The sequence below is a fragment of the Melospiza melodia genome, chromosome 8, assembly GCF_035770615.1.
Source record: "Melospiza melodia melodia isolate bMelMel2 chromosome 8, bMelMel2.pri, whole genome shotgun sequence".
Lineage (NCBI taxonomy): Eukaryota > Metazoa > Chordata > Aves > Passeriformes > Passerellidae > Melospiza > Melospiza melodia.
In genome coordinates, this window is record NC_086201.1 from 30,889,012 (window position 1) to 30,909,082 (window position 20,071).

A 20,071-nucleotide genomic window follows, 5' to 3' on the forward strand; every position below is an offset into this window, starting at 1 on the left:
TTTTCTTTCCTACAGGTAAAAGTTCCATCTCTAGGCACATTTCCCATCTCACATTGGATTAAACTACAGCAGTTAAAAAAAAATAAAACTGCTAACCAAACCCCACTGATTGCAGAATTTACAGAACCGAGTTCCTCTACAGCCTTGTCACTGGTGGAGAGAAAACCTGAACCACGAGGAGATATCCCCTCTCCTAACATTCATGGCTGCCTAGCAAGAAACTTGACAAGCACTCTACCTGTCTCAAAACAAATTTAGTTTTTGAGTGTGACGGTAAGAGGGGCAATTAACCCTGAAGTGACTGAGCAGTTCAGCACAAAATTCACCCTTCACACCTAAGGTTTGGTTGACAATTGACTGCTGGAACCACTCCCCCTATTGCAGAATTCCCAGTCCTGTTATCAGTGGTGCAGCACCTGCCTACAGCTGCACAGCTGGTTTGGTTTTGGCATCCTTGCAGACAGAATTTCACACATGTGTTCTCTGGGCTCTTCAACAGTTATTGTACATATTAGTCTGTCAGGGCTTTGCCCTTATCAATTAGGTGTTATCAGGCTGCACAGCAGGCATTTTAAATTATTGGCAAGTACCAGAATTTGCTCCCACAATAAAGCACAGAAATTCCCATAATAAAGTACAGAAATTTGAGCAGCACTTGATTGATTACATATTTAAAAAACTGTGGCTAAGCAGCTACAAACTGTCACATGGGACCAGGAGATGGCCCAGATAAGAGAGCCTTATTCCAATAGTCCTCTAGAGCCAAGAAGAAATCCAGTCTTTCCTGGCAAAGGCAGACCACCTGCGTGCAAGAGAGACTTGAACTCGGATAATCGAATGTAAAAATTAGGTTCTCTCTCATCCTTTGCCTCTTTCACAGCCAAAATGGGTCTGCTTCAGTATAACCAGTGTCCTGAAATGCTCTGATGCTCCCAGCAAATAACCTTCAGATGTGTAGCAGCTTTGAGTTGCAATCTAACCTCTACCAGGCAAAAAAGTGATTCTACTTTATAACCCTCAACAGTCTGTGGGTCATTGTGTAGGTCCATTTTCTTTCCTTTTACCTTTAAAAGGAGTTGACAGCTTTCTCTGTGGTCAGACAATTGAAAGCAGACAGTTCCAACACGAGGGCTCAGCAAACATTGTACTGAATGTATTTAGGATAAAACAGTGAAGGACAAAATGCCTGCATGTAATTTTTACTGAATCATGACTTCTGACTATTTTTAAAAGCATTTTGTACACTATTATGGCTATTATCTCATTCATGCCTTATTATTGGGCTTGTATTAATGAAAGCCCTTTTGAGCTCATTAGCAGGAGAAAAGCAGAAGTTTTAACTCCTTTAATGTGACGCCTTCCTTTAATGGGAAAGATTTCTGAATTTATACTGTATACAAAGCAGAATTTAAAACAACCAGAGTGTGACTTATTCCAAGTGACAGAGCCTAGTAAACCCTGCACAGAATCAAATTCAAAATAAAGAAGCATTACCTAGCATTACCTAGGGTTTCTGAGGAAAGCTATTACTTGGGGAATTATCTCTATCACAACTTGCTATCCATTCCAGCTGAAGAAGTTCACAGAACAACTGCTTTTCTGCATTTGAAGTTTGAGTGTTACAAGAGAGGCTGCACTGCTAAGAGTCAGGGAAGCACGAAGTTCCATGGAATACTTTCAGTAGCACTATTTGTCATTATTTGCCTTGAGAGCAAAAGCTGAAGAACATGTGTAAAATGGAGAAATGTGAGGATTTCATCCCTGCAGGGCTGGGATATTCCTTGGGATATCCATAGGCTTACCCACAGTGTTCACTCCACTCATGATGAAAGGGGGCCTCCTCTTAAGCACAGATGGGATAAATTGGTAACTTTTTGTTTTAGGCCAGAATATTTGCATGGAAATTAGCTATAACAAGAATATCTTGTCTTGCACACTCCCCAAAATCACTGTACCATAGACAGGCATTTCTTTCTCCAATAAACAGCAACCAGGAAGCCTTTGAAAATTATCCTTTCAAACAGTTGAAATAATTTCCTTTCCCTTTCTCATTCCTTTCTGGATGGAATTAAATTCACAGGCTGCAAAATTGACCCACAAATTCAAAAACCATGAAATGTTGATGTTTTAGATGCTCAGCTCAAACCACAGGATAACATGAACAAGTGATAAATTCTGGGACCTGACATTCAGGAGAACAAACAAATACTGGAGAATAGCAACCTGCACTCTATGGTAAAATCAAAATTGGCAATGACTAAGCAAAAATACAAATATTTGGTTTTTCTGCTGCAGTTCACATCCCAATCTCTATCTCAGCTCTCATCCAGGCTCACAGCTATGCTGATATATGCTTTGCCCAGATGGAGCAGCTGTGGTGACAAAAATGAATCACACTTAGAGATAAGCATCCAAAGAAATATTTGGAATAAACTGAGACAGGAAAATCCAGAAAGCCTTTCATTTAGCTGCAGGCTACTCCATATTTTTTTCTTTGGAAATTATTACAGCCATTATTCTGACAAAATACTCTTAAATATCTGCAGAAAAAGAGCACCTCAGAGCAGATTTCTGCATCTGCCAGTTGTGACCTTGGATTGTTCATGATGCATTTGTGTGAAATAAATACTGAACAACTCAGTAGAGAATAATCCTCTCCAGTTCTTTTCTGAGATATGAAAAGAATGCTGTACCAACAAGAAACCTAGTTAATTCCTCCTTTAATGAAATAAAATTAATGAGCTAATTCTGACTATTCAGATAACTTGTAAGAACTTACAACCCCTTACTCCAAGAGGAAGCAGCATGCAATCTCTAGCATTGCATTTTTGGTTGCATTTCACTATGTCGCAATTATTACCTAAAGAGTCAGCATGCATTTAACCAACCTGCAACTTCCTGCACAAAAGTTATGCCACTTTCTCCTTTAAATAGGTAAAATAGGTAAACCCCATTTGTTTGCTATTGCTGATGCAGCCAGTAGTGAGCAGACATTTACTGAGTAGCCCTGTTGGAACACTGCTGAATATGTACTCCAAATCTCAAGATTTAAATAATTTTTTAAAGCCTAAATGCTTTGGAAATAGCTGTCTTTCAAAAAAAATTTAAAAAGTCACTGTTGTTCTGCTCTAGTATTAAAAGGTGTCTTGAACTACACGCTGTGAGCTCAGCAAAGCCAGAGGTACCATTTATCACCCTACAGCTGTTTTCCCTGTGAAATTTTCAAGGGAAGAACTGGCAAGCAAAATTCTAACTCTGGGCATTTGTCATTATGGGAAGCTGAACTGTCATCCTGGTGCCAGAAATCACCTATGTAACTATTCCTTGGAAGAATGCAAAGTGCTTTGTATTTTTGCAGGTTTCTTACAAATGCCCACGCCTTTCTGGGGCACTGTTATTTTTGGCTGGTTTCTCAAACTGGCCAGTGGATGAATAAGATGAACTTTTAAAAGCACATTTTGCTTGAGCAGCCCAAGTGTCCTGCCTGGGTAACAGGCTCCACTTAGGCAAAAGGAACAAAATGAGGTGATACTAACAAATAGATGGCAAACCCTCATCTTTCTCCTTCTTTACTACTGAATGTGAGAAAGGTGAAAGTTACAAAATTATAAAATCCAAAAAATTCACCCAGTACTTTCACCAAATCAACTCTGCTTGAGTGCAGTGATAAAGAAAGTAGAGATAGGAAGAGGAAAAGGTTATGTAGAAAATACAGACTCCAAACTTTCACTCCTCTTGGCTGCCAGCCCTCTGACTTGTACTGGAGAAAGAAATGCCAGCTTGCTGGTTCTGGCAGCAGTGACACCACAAAGCAATGCATTATTGCACATCGCCACAGCAAGGGGACATTCACAGCCTGAATGAGCTTATGGGAGCTGAACTTTCTCATCTGGGACAGTCAAGCCCTTGTTTGATGATAAAATATTCCTCTCATGTTTCAATGACGCTCTGAAACATGCCAAAAAGCATTAATAGCTCATGAACACAGTAATTTTCAACACAGAAAGTATCCTGACACAGACTGAAAGAGCAGGGATCAAAAGTATAAAGACCATGATGGGCTTTGTAATCTCTCCCTGAAGTGGCATCTCTGAACTACATCATCTCAGAAAGTCAAATCAGTGAAGTGCACAAGCAGCAATTATTTTAAACAATAAATACTGCTGTTAATAAGCAACTATTTTTTTCTTTCCCCTTGTATTACAAATCCCAAATAGCTGGAATTTTCAAGATCCTTCAAGATCTGAGTGCTGAGTCCCACAAGATTTCTATGGAACTGGGCCACAATTCCGATGGAACTGAGGTAAGTCAAGAGGTAAAAAAATTAAAATCTTGACTATAATTCAATTCAAGTTAAGTTGCCATTCTTGAAGCTGTATATGCACATTTAGATCTATTTTATGGCACTTATAATAGTTTCAGAGAAGCAACCTTTCACTTACTTATTGTAAAGGCATAAAATTCTCTCAATAGAGCTGTTCTATTCTATTAGAATATTCCAATATTCTTTTAAATTATATGAAAATAGTTAATACTGACTATACTTGATAGACATAAAATTCTGTTAGCATACCTTTTGGAGATCCCACAGAAGTTCATTAATTATATTGAATTGGTCTCTTTAAAAAAAACAAGGCTCTTTATTGAACTAAAAGTCTGAACATTTACTTTCTCTTTAGAAGGTGGCAGACATTCTGAGCAATACAACCAAAGAGTGCATCAGATATGGGCTTGGGGAGGGAAGACATTCACTCACTGAAGTTATAAAATGAATTTTTGTTTTTGTGCACAGCTCCCATTCACAGTTGAAAATTCTCCATCCTAGAGGCATGCCCCAAAACAGCACAATCTCCTCAAATATGTTCCATATGGTGGCAGGCAGTAACATTAATGTCCCTTGTTCACTCTAAAATAGGCATCAGGAACAGAAGACACAAACACAGACCCATATTTCCACAACCTCTAACATGCCCCACACTCCTCTCCCTCAAGGGATTTCCAAAGCTTTTAAAAAGACTTTCTGGACTCCAAAAAAATTTCCAGTGAATTCAAGAACCTTACCCTAAATGCTTTCAAGCCTTTGCAAAATAAAATTGCTGTTGCTAATAACCTTCTGAAGACCTTTTAGGAGTGGTTGGAGATCTGGAGAGGTTCATCAACTACAGCTAAACAAAGCTGTGCATGACATGAACAGCAGTGTTGAAAACAGCATTCCAAGTCCCCTTGAGGAGTTTCTTCAGCTCTCCCTTGAGCAACACCATCACCATACTTACTCCACCTGCTGCCTTCCCCAGAAACGCAGGCTCTAGGTGCTAGAACCGTGGCTTGACAAGGAAAGAACTAACAGGAAGTTAAAGTATTCCTTGAAGTACAGAAAAGAGACTGCAAAAGAAAAGCCAAGTTAAAATCCCCAACCCAACTCCTTCCAAGTGTATATGTCACAGTTTCACAGTAAGTTTGTTTATAATGCAACTTGGCAGCAACATCAAGGACTTTGGGAGGATGGTATAAAGATGAAACGGCATTAGCGAACGTGATTTACAAAAACTGCATTTGGCTTTTCACGCAAAACGTACGTAAACTTTAAAGATGCTTTATAAAAAAAATAATGTAAGCAAAAGTAGGTCAGTTGTTACAAAACTTACTGATCTCTGTAGATCTACTGGGTACTGGAGGAGGCTGTGTGCCATTGCGAGTAGGTGTTGATGACTGAGGGGATATGGGAGAAAAGGGAACCATATCAAAGATGTCAGTGGAGGGTGATTTAGGTGTCACACTGCCTGCCTACAATAAGGACAATAAATATTAGGGCAATGTTTCACATGAAAAAGATCACAATACTGAATTCTTCAGCATGCAGATAAGAGTCACATTTTGAAAAGAAAAGTTAAAAACAACCGCCAGCATGCAAACCCCAGCTCCTGACACCAAGCAAATGGCATTTGCAGTACAGACTCTGACACATGCTAACACTCCCCAGTACAAAAGCAGCATTGTAATTTTTCCATTTTCAGTTGAAAATGTATCCCAGTTACACCTGACAAAGCTGTGACAAGCAGCTCTCTTGCAGACATATGAGCACAGACACCTTCACAAGACCCAGTCAAGGTAATATGGCAACAACAACGGGCTCTGTTCTGGAGAGCACAGAATCAAGTTCAAAGATACAATCCCAGTATTTTTTGGTTTACTAATTCTTCTTTACATGATCTCTTATTTGGCAGCTTAGAGAAACTGGTTTGATCAAAGCTTTAAATGTGTTTTTCCACAAGTAATGATCTAAACGTGATATGCTGAATATTAATACCCAAAATAAACCTGTTGTCCTTGAAGGTAAAACTGAAGAGATATTATTCAAAACGCACAGGAATTTAGAAGGATTAAAAAAAAATACTGGGCAAGCAAGAAACCCCAAACCCACCAATTACTACAGTTCTACAGCCATATTTGGGTTTGAATGGTTCATTCCTCCTGCCACCAGCCCACTACTTCAGGGCACAAGTGAGGCACAGTCAAGTTAAAATATACTGAACACTGAGGACAGAGGATGGAATAGATTAAAACCGAGACTGATAAGCTGAAGGCAAAACTAGTTTGCATGTTCATGTTATGGCTGAGACAATACAGAAACCCCCACACCCTGTGTATTAGAAAGGTCAGCCAGGCACAGCAAAAGCCTGCAGCTTTGAAACAAGATTCAGTTTGCACAAACTATCCACGCAGAAATGTTGAAGCACAAGTTAAATTAGTCACATGGATCCTTTAATTCAGAATACACAAATATGATAACCTGGCAAGCAGGTTGGTACTGCTTGTCCATGAGAGTCACATGGTTGGATTCTTATTTTGGAATGCTGCTTTCCTCAGTGCCTGTGCTGCAGACTTGCAGTTGCCCTGAGACAGCTCACAGATCCCTAAGCCAAGTCTACAGGTGGCCCTGAACCACACTATATCTCTCTCTGGAGGTTCTCTGCAGTGGCTGCTGAGAGGGAATATTGATCCACAGACTTCCTCCGAATGCACTGTTAAAAGAGGAAAAAAAACCCAGGGCTCCCAAGTCCTACATCTCCTATTTCTCAGAACTTCTGTGATTCTTAGGAGCTTTGAATTCATATTTTAAATTCGGATTATTTTTTTTTAAATTGGATTAAGAGAGATCTGTAACTATTCAATATCTAAAACAACCGGAGCTATTTCTTCACTTTTCTTGCTATACAGAAGCATAGCAAGAAAAAAAAAAAAATCTACATTTAACATACTGCTTTCATTTGCCTTAAAAAAAAAAAAATCTCTCAGTCATTGCTATTCCCAATCATGACCATAGGTGAATCAACCTCATAAAAGAACCAGCGTTCAAGATTTTAACACATCCAGAACTCTCACTATCCTCAACTTGAATTACTATTGGCATTTCAAAGATCATGTATTGTGAAAAGACTTCAGTTCAGAGTTCAGACACCACAGGCTCCTGTTGGTGTCCATGGACCTTGCACTAACCCTGCAGAGAACCAGGACAATCCAGGTCTGGCAGATGGCTGGATGTCATCTGCTCCCACTCCAAGCAGGGCAATGGATGTGATGGACCCAAAATAAACACAATAAAGAAGCAAAGCTCTTCCTTCATCCAAAATTGCTCTGATTATAGACTGGCTTTTGTCAGCATCAGGAATGTGGGATCAGGTTTAGGGCATAAATAAATGCTTATATCAGCCTCCATTTCCATCAACACCCACGGGCAACCCTAGAATGACTTGGAGATCATATGTGCTAATGGAGAACCTTATTTTATGGCTACCTAGAAGACAGATAAACAGCACTTACATTTAGTTATAAATGTGCTCTTCAGGCACAAAAAGAAAACCCAAATTTTAGACTAATTTCCCATTTACATTCAATGTTGTTGAAGTCACTTTCCTGGTCATTTTGATTCTACTGATATGGTTTAATTAAAACTGTAAGTGAATTAAGAAATGTGTATTTTGAATACATATGAGCACAAGAAGCATTTTTATTTAGTGAACACATGCAGAAAGCCAGGATGGTCGCTAAATAAAGCAAATATTACTTGCAAATGGAAGAAAAGTTGAGAGTATAAGCACATTAATATGAAAAAGGAGGCAATATGCCCGTTTCATATTTGAGAATAATTTTCAACCTTCATTTTGCACAGTTTTTATAAAGTATTCTAAAAGTTATTTAATGGGTCATTGCTTTTCTATTAATTCCTGGGGGGAAGAAGCCCTTGCAGTTGGACCTCTAGAATTGTTTTGAATTGCTATTCTTCATATAAAAAAACTTTATTAAAAGATTGACAGATAACAGAGATCATTAATTAATGGATTAATTTAAACATGTTGTAAAAGTAAGAATTTATGTTTTGAGGATGGGAAAGAAAAAGATCTGTAGAAATAAAAGTAATTCTTCACAAATTCCATATTTTAAGAGTACCCCTACAGAATCTAAGATTCATCCTCCCTATCCTTTAGCCACTGTACAAAATGCACATTTTTAATACAAGTTAATACACAACAGAGAACGAAAGAAAGCCAAAAATAAAGAAAACTAAAACTGAACAAGCTTTTGCACAGCAAGATTACACGAGGTCTTGGGCAGCTGTATTCACTGGCAGGCTTTGGAAGACCACTTTTTGAAGGTGGTGGTATTAACAATCCAGGTGGTAGTCTAGAGTCAGGAGAACTCCTAGGAGTAAGCGTAATGGAAGAGATATCTAAACAAGGAGGTGAATCCTCATTGTTACACCAGAAAAAAGTAGAGGGTCTTTGAAACATATGTTCATCATTATCACACTTTATGTGCAGCAGCTGAAAAGGAATCACAGAAAGAGAAAACACTCTGAGGAACAGAATGTGGTAATGTCAGGGAAAGAAGAATAAAAGAAACACATTTCATACTTCAAAAAAAGTTTGTCAGCAACTTGTTCAGTGCTATAGTTACAAGATACAGAACTTGACAATACTTCAACAAAATATAAGGAAATGCTACATTAAGAGGTAATTCAATACCAGTTGGAACAAAGACAGCTTGATCCTTGATCATCACCAAATAAAATGAAGTCAGACATCTTTCCAATAGTGTGTGTGCGTGAGATGGTAAGAAATGTCTAAATCCAACAAGGTATCAGCAATCTCTCACATCTGCACTTGTAAATCAGCAGTAGGCACCAGTCTGGGGAGAAGAGTTACTGTGCTGGTTAATGCACAGGTCAGACTTTTCTCTAACTGATTGAGGAAAAATCTACCATTTATATCCCACCAGTGCTGAAAGAGCAGCTCATTACTGAACTAAAATCTTCAGAGGACAGATTAATATTTGGATCTTAACAGGAGGGATTGCACACTTGTGCAGAAAGTTCTTCTTGGCCACAGCAGGGAGTTCCACATGGAGAAGGCAGGAATGGCACCTGGGCTGGAGGTGTCCTAAACCCTAAAACTTAAACCCTAAGTTGGGTATCTTTGGGGATCTTAAACCCTAAACCCAGTCCTGCTTAAACCCCTATGTCTGGCCCAGGCTGAGGCAGTGGCAGATGAGTGCAGAAAGAATTCTGAAGCTTGCTTTTGCTCCCCTTGTAGTGTTACACAATGGATATGTCATGATTATTTCATCAGAAATTTGCATAACTCAATAGAGCAGGATTCAGTTATTTTAAACTATTTTTTTTTCAATGTTATGTAGAAAACAAAACATTTCACATCCTTTTAAAATGAGTCTCAGCTTCTTTCTTTACAGATTAACCTGGTTAGTGGTACACGTGGCTAAACATAGTAACAATGCCATACTTGAGAATATCAAAACAACCTACAAAATTCCCTACTCATGCAATTCAGCATTAAATAATAAAAAAAAAATTTTCATCCCAACTTCAAAAATTTCTATGCTGCAATTGTGAAATGGAGGGTTTGGAATGGTAATCAACTAAAAGAAATACAAAAACCTACAGGAGAGAATTCTGATTATTATTTCAAGTGTATCACCAGACTACAGGTAGCAGAGTTGCAGTACTATTGTGCATTACTGCCATGGAATCCTTGCTGCTGTACATAACTATGGGAAAAAACTCCAGCCCTCAGAATAATAAATGCTCAAAAAGATTAAACACAGTGTAAATAAGAAAGCCAAATACTCTCCTGAAATGCAAAACAGCAAAGAATAAGAATTTTTCACAAGAAGGCCTGGATGTCACATGAAAAATCATACAGAAAGCAGCAAAATGCACAAAGGACACCAACCAGCAAAGCCATGAGGGTGATGAAACACATATCAAATCCAGACAATGGAAAAATTCAATACAAAACCAGAATATACAGCTCAGGTGTCATCCGAGCCCTGGACTGGAACAGGCACAGGGCTCATAGTGACACTTAGGACACCACACACCCTATGGGGTGGCGAGCTTCCTACAGCCTTTTGGGAATGAACCAGCTCAGGACATGGATTTTCCCTGGGAATTTTTCATTTTGAGAGCAGCACAGAACCCATCAGGTGCTGGGAGGGCTGCTCTGTGTCTCATCCCAGAGCCCAGAAGGACCTGCAAGGCTGATGGGCTGTCTGCTCACAGCCTCTGGAGCCAAGCAGCCCACAGACACCACAGGGGCAGCAGGGAAGTGTATTCGACTACGGAACACAGGGAATGCCACAAGATGCACAAAGTGCAGGAGGAGAAAGGCAGAGACCCTTATTCTAAAGAATACAACCTGAGAAGGGTGTAGCTCCTGAAAATTAATACACTTACACCAAAACATAAAGGAAGAAAATATAGTTAAAATAATTAAATTGTCATTTTATACATCAAGTATGTTTTGCCTGAGGTTGCCACTCAGACCTGTAGTAATGGTGGGATGGATACAACATGTTCCAATTTGGGCCTCATTCCATTAACATACGAAAACAACAAGAAATTATACTTCATGAAATTATCATACAAGTTCAGAGGACTTTGTCTCTTTGATGGCTAGATATAACTAAGTGCCAGCAAAGGATTTATTTCTGACTCATTCTGCTGAGAAGGGTGCTGAAGATGAGCTCTTGTGCTGCATCATATCAGAAAATGTAACATGATTGAGGTTTTATTAACTGGAAAATCACTTCAAAATTGTTTCTTTTTACAAGGTGTCTCTAGACACTGATTGCAATTTCTGTGTCACAGCCACATAGCAATCACTTAAGTGGGAATTAGAAAAAAATTAGGAAATGGTTTTGTTCCTTTGGACATTCAAATTGGTAATATAGAACCACCACAGCAGGAAACTGCAGCAATATTCCAGGGAACGGTGAGCGGCCTTGAATGGAAAATTATGCATTTAGTCAAGAACCTGCTCATTTCCTGAGATTTGGGACTACTAAGAACACTCACTAATCCATAACTTGCTAATTCATTAAATACTGTACAAACATTAGCAGTTCCATTAATTAACTGCAAAATCTTCAGTTAATTTAGTACTTTTTCAGTGACATGAAATATGCCATAGGGAATTTCAAATCCAGTTTCTTTAATGTTATAAATGCAGCAGAATCTTATACCCTCACAAAGAACTGCTCAAACATCTGAACACAGAGTATTATAAATCTAAACAAGCTGAAGAAAGGCAAAAAAACCATGTGCATTTTCCCACTTGGCCATCTTGGTGGAACAGGAATCAAGTGATATGCATAAACACATTCCAAAATGGGTTTTGAAATCTGCATACTGTTCCAACGTCTATCTTGGGGTTTTCCCGTGAGTGTGGTAAAGCTTTCCAATGAGGGTCACAACAAAACCTTGGAGAAAGGTTAATCAATCAGTGTCTTTAATGCTCTGCTTAAAACTCCAAGGGTTTTGCACCACCTCCATGTAGGAGTATGTATTCCACCCTGCTTCTTTGGCAATATTTATGGTGCACGGAAGAACACTGATCCTTCTGGGGCTGCTTCTCCCAACATTCTTCTCTTCCTGCTGCCCTCCAGTTCTGCCTCGCCCATGTTTCAGTGCTCTCTGGCAGCTTTGGGCAGCACTGGCAATGGGAACAGCAGCAAGTAAGACATGATGTGAGCCCACTGTGCCAGGGCTGTGCTGAGCTCTGGCGGCTGCAGTTACACAGCAGCAGCATCCAAAGCCTCCCAGGGACACAAACTGCAGCAGGGTCCCCACAGGCAAACAACAGGATGAGAATCCAATGGTCCTCACATAATCAAGACCAAATGCAAAAAAGATCAGTGATTAAAGCATTGCCAAGCCACTGCAACAGATGAGAAGTAAACAACAGATACACAAGTCACAGAAACTTGAGCAGTGCGTGCAAAGGAGTGAGACAAAGGAAATGTTCCATGCCAACATTTCCCATGGCACATGGAAGCACAGCTCCAGAGGCAAACTAAGGAAACTCTTAGTTTGGGATTGCATGTCCTCGACAGAGCCACTCAGGACACCAAAAAAAAATGATAGTTCCTGTTGCATAACACTTCTGCATTGGCAAACACACTCATCTGAGGGACTAACTTCTCCTCAAAGTTCTAGGAGGACTGCTCAAAACCATTGACCCAAATGCAGAAAACATGATCACTAAGCAGTTTATTATTTACTGAATGTGCTGAGCAAATGTAAATCTAATTAGCTACAATATCCTGAGAGAAAAAGAGTGAAGATTGATAATTTGATGTTCAAATTTCACAGTGTATTTCATGCAAAAGTATTTCATTATACAATCCAGTTTTCCCTCTTTCATTTCCAGCTATGATCTCATTGCCTTAATGGCTTCTTTTATAGGTTCAGAAAGAAATTTTATTTTTCCCATAGAGTTTATGAACTGACAGAAAAAACACCTAAATTAGATTGATGTTGATTTGGCCATATGGCTAGATTTAGAGCAGCTACAGAAAAATTTTCCTAGTGATACTAATAAGCAAGCAAGGAGAGAATTCTGATGGCAATTGTATCCCTGAAAAGCAGAACTCAATTGCTGTCAATGCTTTTCATCCATTTACACACTACAAAAATACAAGGGGTAGGTAATTGCATTATTCACACACATATTTTGCACCCATTTCACTCTGTCAGTATTATTTTAAAATATGTCCTCAAATAAACCCTTAGTTGGCCTGCAAAAAACCAGCAATACATGCAAGAATCATCCCAAAGGGAGTTTTAGACTGCATTTCCCTTCGTACATCCAAATCAAGTCTTTAACTTGCAGTGCTTATAAACTGGACAGAAAAAAGTCATCCCTAATTTTTTTAATTACTACTACTTTCAGTTTTTATATGCAAGTGGGATTTCTTCTGTTTTTCTGGGGTTTTTTGGTTTTTTTGGTTTTAATAGAGCAACTGAGGACTCACAATAAACTTCCTAATACTCCAATTCTATTATTACTTAAAACATATTTAATTAAAACAATTAGTAACATATATTTCAGCTGGAAAGATGTTCTCTCTTATGAAATTATCAACTCAAAATAGTTTTGATTATGTGGTTAAAATGAAGCCTTAAGCTTACAATGTACTGCTTGCATTTCCTTCTCTTAGTTAGATCATCCATGGATTTTTGGATAGGTCATTAATTTGTACACATTTTGATGTGAAAGATCAGCAAATTAAGGTGTTGTAGTATTATGTTTTGCAAAAGAAAGTGTTTAACACTATTACCCAAGAATTCCATATGTGAGCACAGGAATTTTAGAGATGTAAATCTGTCAGCAAAGCCACACATTGCAGTCTAGCCTGGCATATCAAATTTCATCAATAGTTTGTGAAACTAAAGACAAAATGTTTTAAAAACCTTTTGAAAGTAAAAGAGGATCTAAATTTCAAGTCTGGATAGTATTACATTTGATCCTGAGCAAATGGTTTTATTTCCTATTTAGCCACAAACCTATTTTCAGTGACGAGGAAGTTAGAAAAGTTTATTTCAAATGACAGCCTGGATGTATCTGTTTAGAACTGAAGCATGTTGAAACAATTTTTTTTTAAATGTGCAGTGAACCAGATACTTAAACCATACACGTATTAAGTTATGCATCCACAGTTTAAAGATGCTCTGACATTCTATTTTCTTTTGATACTGAAGTGAAAACAGGAAATGTAATCTGGTTCTGCTCGTGGGAAAACGATCTGTGAGTCAGAAGACCGAGCTGTCAAAAAGAGCAGAATTGGCTTGCTTTTTTTAAAAAAAGAAACCAAATAAAACCCAAGCCACACAAATCAAGGGGCAGTGATAGAATACAAAAAAACCTGCTGCACTTCAAATTTCCTGAAGTGTTTTCTCCCTTCATTTCATTAAAAGCTAACAGGAAGACTAATGTGTCTAGAATGATGAATCAGTGCACCTCAGAAGCAGGAATAAAGAAATGACAGACTGGCACTGCATACAAATGGCACCATGGCTTCCCAGTGACTGCCAGGTGGGACAGGCATCCTCTCCTGGATCAGTACCTTGCCATAGAAAGCATGACAGGGACATCACGTGCTGGCTGTCACAGCACTGTGTCATACTATAGGTGCAATAAACTCCAGAAGCCCCAAAGTCTCCTCTGCTGGGGATGGAAATCACCGCCCTGATCACTGCCAGCCTGACCCTGTGCCTGCTGAGACGCCCTGGCTTGGCTGGGATGGGCTCTGGGGGAGCAGAGGACACAGCCCAGGGGGATGTCCATGTTTCTGTTGCCCCGTTTGTGCCCTGCCAGCACAGCCCCTGCAGCACCCGCTGCTCTGGGAAGGGGATCCTTGTTCCATCCCATTGTTTGTGGGGCTGCTGTGGCCAGGCAAGGGCTCAGCCACCACCCTGTGGGACAGGGGAGCCACTGGAGCACAGGTGCAAACGTTGGGAGAGAACAAACAGCATGCAGACAGCCAGACACAAAAAGGAAAGCACAAGCTGTGACAATCCAAGGTACTGTTCAAGCACAAACAGAAGCAACTCTTAACCATCTCTATCTGGCTGCTGAAACTGAACATTTCTTTACAAACTGCTGTGATGCCACTTAAAGGCATGTGTTCTTTTATCACATAAAGTATCAAGGATCAAGGCTTAAATTTTCCTTTGACCACTGAACAATCCCTTCCCCTTGACCTCAGCATGCAGAAGAGCTGGACTGCCAGATAAGGAGCACCAGCCATAAAAGATTAAAAAAATATAAATAAATCAAAATGCTTATTATGGCTAAGAAAAGCTTCAGAAAGCTGTTGTATGGCACTGGCATCCCTGCATGATTCAACAGTGTGATATGAAAAATGCAAGAAAACTTAAAACTTACAGTTTAATAAATCTGTTCTAAATCACAAGGACAATTATCATACTTTCACAGCATGCAATACCAAGAATTTCTGCATGGAAGAAAGCTTCCCCCATCCACTCAAAAGCGCTTAGAAAGGGGCTCAAATAAGGTATTATCCCCCACATTGGATATTCAGCTTCATTAAGGCTATTTAATTTCAGAAAATACTATCAGCAGATCTGAAAAGTTTACTCTGACAACATAATCACAATATAGATCTGTTAGTTTAATTTTGAAGACAAAGCAGCAGCAGTACACAGATATTTTTAGTTTAAATTCAGAAAAGGTCCATAATTATTTAGTTTAAAACTAAAGTGATCTTTTTTCATTACAGAAATCATGTGGAAATAGGGGGAAAGAAATTTTTACACCACTTGTTTTTCTGATAAGAATTGAGACTGTGCAGAATCATACTTGAAATTATAGTTGATTTGAATGAAAAGCAAAAAAAATTAATTGCAAACTACAACAGGCAATCAATTGTCTTATGAATTGTTTGTAATTTTGTTCCTTCATACATATTTGTTGCTCACAAAGTAAAAAAGGAGATAGGTGTCATCACATTCACTGCTATTCCAGGCACATTGATTGATAATCCTTTTAACAGACCCAAACTGTCGTGCAAATATTTTAGAATTTATATAAAATATAATGATTTTATCTTTAATAAATAAAATATAATAAAAGATATTAATTTTATTCATTAATTCGTATAAATGTAATATTTTTATCTTTTTCTCTGCACTGAAGTCACTTGACAACCTCACCAGCCCATTCCTTCATTCATTCTCAGCCTAAGGGTTGCACTGCCATGGAGTTCCTCCTACACCAGCACACTGAGAGCTCTGATTCACCATCTCCACAAGATCTGTTTAAAAGGACCTGCTGAAAGCTGCCTCTTGGGGAGTGCCAAAGGCTGTGGACCTGGAGTTGGGTAAGACCTTTTCCTAAAAATGAGCTTGGCTTTGGTTGGTTGGTGGTTTTTCATTTTAATTTTTGGCTGTTGAGGACCATCCTCAGGGAAGGTCCAGCATCTCCAGGAGTACAGAGAGTTCCAACCTTCATCCATTTATAGAAATATTTCATGTCAGAATGGATGCAGATGTTGAACAGGCTCTCAGGTGGCTTCTACTGCAGTTTTAAACATTTGTGACAGGAAATGTTTGGTGGTTTCATTTTAAAGGTGAAGGAGTAAATAAAGCAATAAAATAAAAGTGCAAATTAATAGCCAACAGTGATTACTGAAATGAATTAATTATATCAATAATTTCTATAGTTTTGTTGCAGCACAAGTGCTATTTAAAAATATGCCTATTCACTGTACCAATAGTAATTAAGAATAAAACACCTTCCAGGGAGAGAGTTTACAAGTGGCCATCAAATTAACAAATTTAGATCTTAACTCTTTAATATGGAATGCAGCACCATTGTCGTAAAAGACACCAAAAATCAAAAACTACTGGATATTTTTGGGGCACTATTATTAATTTCCTTTCATTTTTTTGCTTAATGAAACGACAAAGTTCTTTAACTTAAATGAAAGAAAATGCGTTTAAGAGCCTATTTATTTGCATTCAAATATACATTTAGTTATTATATTAATAAATAAAAACAAACTGCCATCTCAATTGAGGAAAATAAAAGATGAAAGAATTGACTAACTTGATATTAAATTTAGCATTAAAATTGATTACCTATCACTGAATGCTTCATAAGTGAGAAGACATTCATAATTTAAAATGTTCACTGTGGTGGCTAAACAGTATTTATAATTTATGGTGCTTTCTCCTCTAAGTAGATTTCAATAAAATGAAATGTCAGTCCCTCATGGGAACCAGCATCTCATCAACATAAAGAGTGTACAGACACTGCTGAGAAACTGTCAGCACCACTGCAAACATGCTTTTACACTGCCCACATCTTTGAACATCCATTTAAGGGGAAATGGTGAACATTCAAGGCAGGAACAAGGCAGTCCAAAAGGCACAGCTGAAAAGCAGTTCCTCCTGTAAGATTTTGTCACACCTACATCAAGAAATTGGATTTATTTTGACAGCTGTCTAAAGCTGTACAGATGGAGCACTCTTGTGAGAAGAGGGGAGTCATGAGGACCAGTCTGCAGGGCAACCTGCATTGTTGGAGGCCCTGCCAGGGTGTCAGGAAGTGCCAGCCAGCCATTTAAACAAGCTTCTGTCCTGATCATCCACAGCAACTGCAGAGCAGTTGGGATTCCCAGCAAGGAGCCCACCCTTGCTCCCCTTTCCTGACCACCCAGCATTAGCTCCCAAGACCTAAGGACTCCTTGGCAGGCAGGCTGTCACCACAGGTGACCATGTGCTTGTGACAAAGGTATGAGGAGCTCCCAAGCAGATCCTTTCAGTGCAGAGTTTTTCACCCTCAGCTGGCACATTCAGCTCTCTACTGGAGCGAGCATTTACTGTCCTCAGGCAGCAACAAATAGGTATGGAAGAGGCACAGCTGCACAGACTGCAATTTGCACTTCTGCTGGCTCGTCCCTCTGTCACTGTTAGTGACACTGCCCTTCAGCAGATGTGCTGCTTGATCACTGCATGCCAATGGCAATCTCTGGGAACAGCAGGGATGCTCAGAATGATCATCAAGTGATTATAAATACAGTGACCCCAGACACAAGGGTTATGTCAGGTACTTACTGGAGACGCGTGCACTTGTGTTATTCTTAACTGGTTTTCCAAATCTTGAACTTTATTTTTCAGTTCTGCATTTTCAGTTTCTAATTCTTGAATCTATAAAGCAAGTGGTTATTCAACAGCTATTGGGATAGTCATGGATTTCAACAACAGCATCCACTGAACATAAGTTTTATCAGAGATCTGGTGATTTAGAATCAAGCTTTAACTCTTTATCTGACTACAAAACATTTTCAGTATCCTCCATATTTCAAACTTTGTTTTTCACATCCTTGGAGGACAGCAAAACATGAAATATTTTTTAACAGATCTTTTTTCAGTCTTTGCTTTTACCTTCACAATCTGAGAATAATGCTGGAAATTATGCTTCCATAAAAAGCAGCAGCATGTACTTTTATTTCTTAGAAAGAACTAATACAAATACAGCAGCATGTACTTTTATCTCTTAGAGAGAACAAAAAAGTTCAGAACTTACTCTTTTCTGTAAACCTGCAATTTGTTTCCTTGTTTCAACATCTTTTCCTCCGGATTCCAGAAATTTCCTGTAAGCTAAGTCAAATGCTTGACCAATTGTTAAAGTTATCTCTTCTGCCTTTACATAAAACATAAGACTGAAATTAGTAAATTAGGAATATTTGCTGGAGCTCCTTTCATTTCAGAATATCACAAAATAATTTATACCATGCATCATATCCAAAGGCTTTGCCCCATCCACCATGAAGCCAACGCTACAAAGGAGCATCACAAGGACCCTTCAGCAAAATACCTTGGCAAAATGCTATGAAAGCATTTTGAATGTAAAAATATGTAAAAATGAATGTAAAAATACTATGGATAAGAAAGGAGATTTATCAGTATAAATTATGTCCTCAATTTCCATAAAAATGGACACCATACTGCACAATGGCTTTTCCTGATGATTTCTGAAGCATTTGCAGCCTGTTCAATCATGAAATTAAGTCTTTTAGATTTAATGAAATAATGTTTTCATGCCAATGGATATTTTGACCCCTACTGATTTTAAATCTGGATTTCAACGCTTACTTTTGTGAATACTATAAAAGCTCACTCAGGATACTGCAGACAAGTATTTAACTGCTCAATAATTTCCAACTACAAATATCCGAAAAAATAATCCACAGATATTGCATTTGTAGGTGCGAAGTATAATAATTTACTAGTTCTATGCTGATTCATATCCTTTGTTATGATGTGTTCATACAGTCAGTGCAGAATATGTCTGTCAAAAATGATGGGGGTAAAATAAGCCCACAGGAAGATGCTGAAGGACACCAAGGTTTCAGAAGCAAGTGATTCCAAAGCAGGACCAATAAAAGGTGAACACATGGATACACTATTTGCTCAGAACTTTAGCAGAGAAAGTAAATAGACTCTCAGACACCAGAGAATGTCAGTTCTTGGTGCAACGACTTGTCTGGGAGTGCTTTGTGTTGTTAAACTTGAGAGATGTGGCAGTGAAAGGGGTGGATAAAGAAGGGAGAACCTTGCTGTGACAAAATAATAAAAAACCCCAAAAAACGAACAACACAAAAACCTCAACGCTAAAACCAGAGACTGACACATCAGCAGAAAAGCCTGCAAGGGTATCTCAGCCCCAGAGCTGCAGTAATCTTTGCAAACAGCTGTGCAAACATCTCAAGCCTGGTGGGATGGAGCCTGTTCTCCGAGAATATTGCAGATGCTTCCCCCAGGATGTTGATCTGGGCAGTAAGAGAAATTATCCCAGAAAACCACCTCAGATCACTGAAGAAAGGGACTCTCCCTTAATTTAATGCATCTAAGTTGCAAGACACCATAGTGGCCTGAAAAGCTGTGTCCCAGGTAAAAGGCAGGCAGTCTCCTGTTGACCATTCCCCCCTGACTCCAAGGCAGAGCCATGAGCAGCTCGGTGCCCTCAAGCCCTGCAGTGCCCCCCGTGTACTTACACACTTCTCACTGTCAAACACATAGCACAGGTGCTTATTGGATTCTGAGTCTTTGCAGATGAAAGTGAATATTCTCTTGTCAGTTTTGTCATCAGCACAAAAGGATATCCTGTGGAGCTGACAGTTGTGCTGGACCTCCTGCAAACAGACAGAATGGTGATTTTTAAGAAATTCCAGCACTCACTGAGGATAA

The 20,071-nt window shown here is 38.9% G+C and overlaps 1 protein-coding gene across 6 annotated transcripts in view; it reads right to left on the minus strand.

Annotated features, from left to right (window-relative positions):
• Positions 1-20,071, minus strand: part of GULP1 (GULP PTB domain containing engulfment adaptor 1) — a 143,249-nt gene that overhangs the window by 9,562 nt on the left and 113,616 nt on the right. For 4 of the 6 annotated variants that reach the window (XM_063162544.1, XM_063162547.1, XM_063162545.1 and 1 more), the window contains 5 exons: positions 19,879-20,016; positions 18,408-18,524; positions 17,936-18,028; positions 8,598-8,822; positions 5,646-5,784 (listed from right to left, as the gene is read on the minus strand). In XM_063162544.1, the coding sequence (XP_063018614.1) occupies positions 5,646-5,784; positions 8,598-8,822; positions 17,936-18,028; positions 18,408-18,524; positions 19,879-20,016 (712 nt within the window). The remainder of the gene's footprint in view (positions 1-5,645; positions 5,785-8,597; positions 8,823-17,935; positions 18,029-18,407; positions 18,525-19,878; positions 20,017-20,071) is intronic. The other 2 variants (XM_063162548.1, XM_063162549.1) reach the window with 1 other exon arrangement.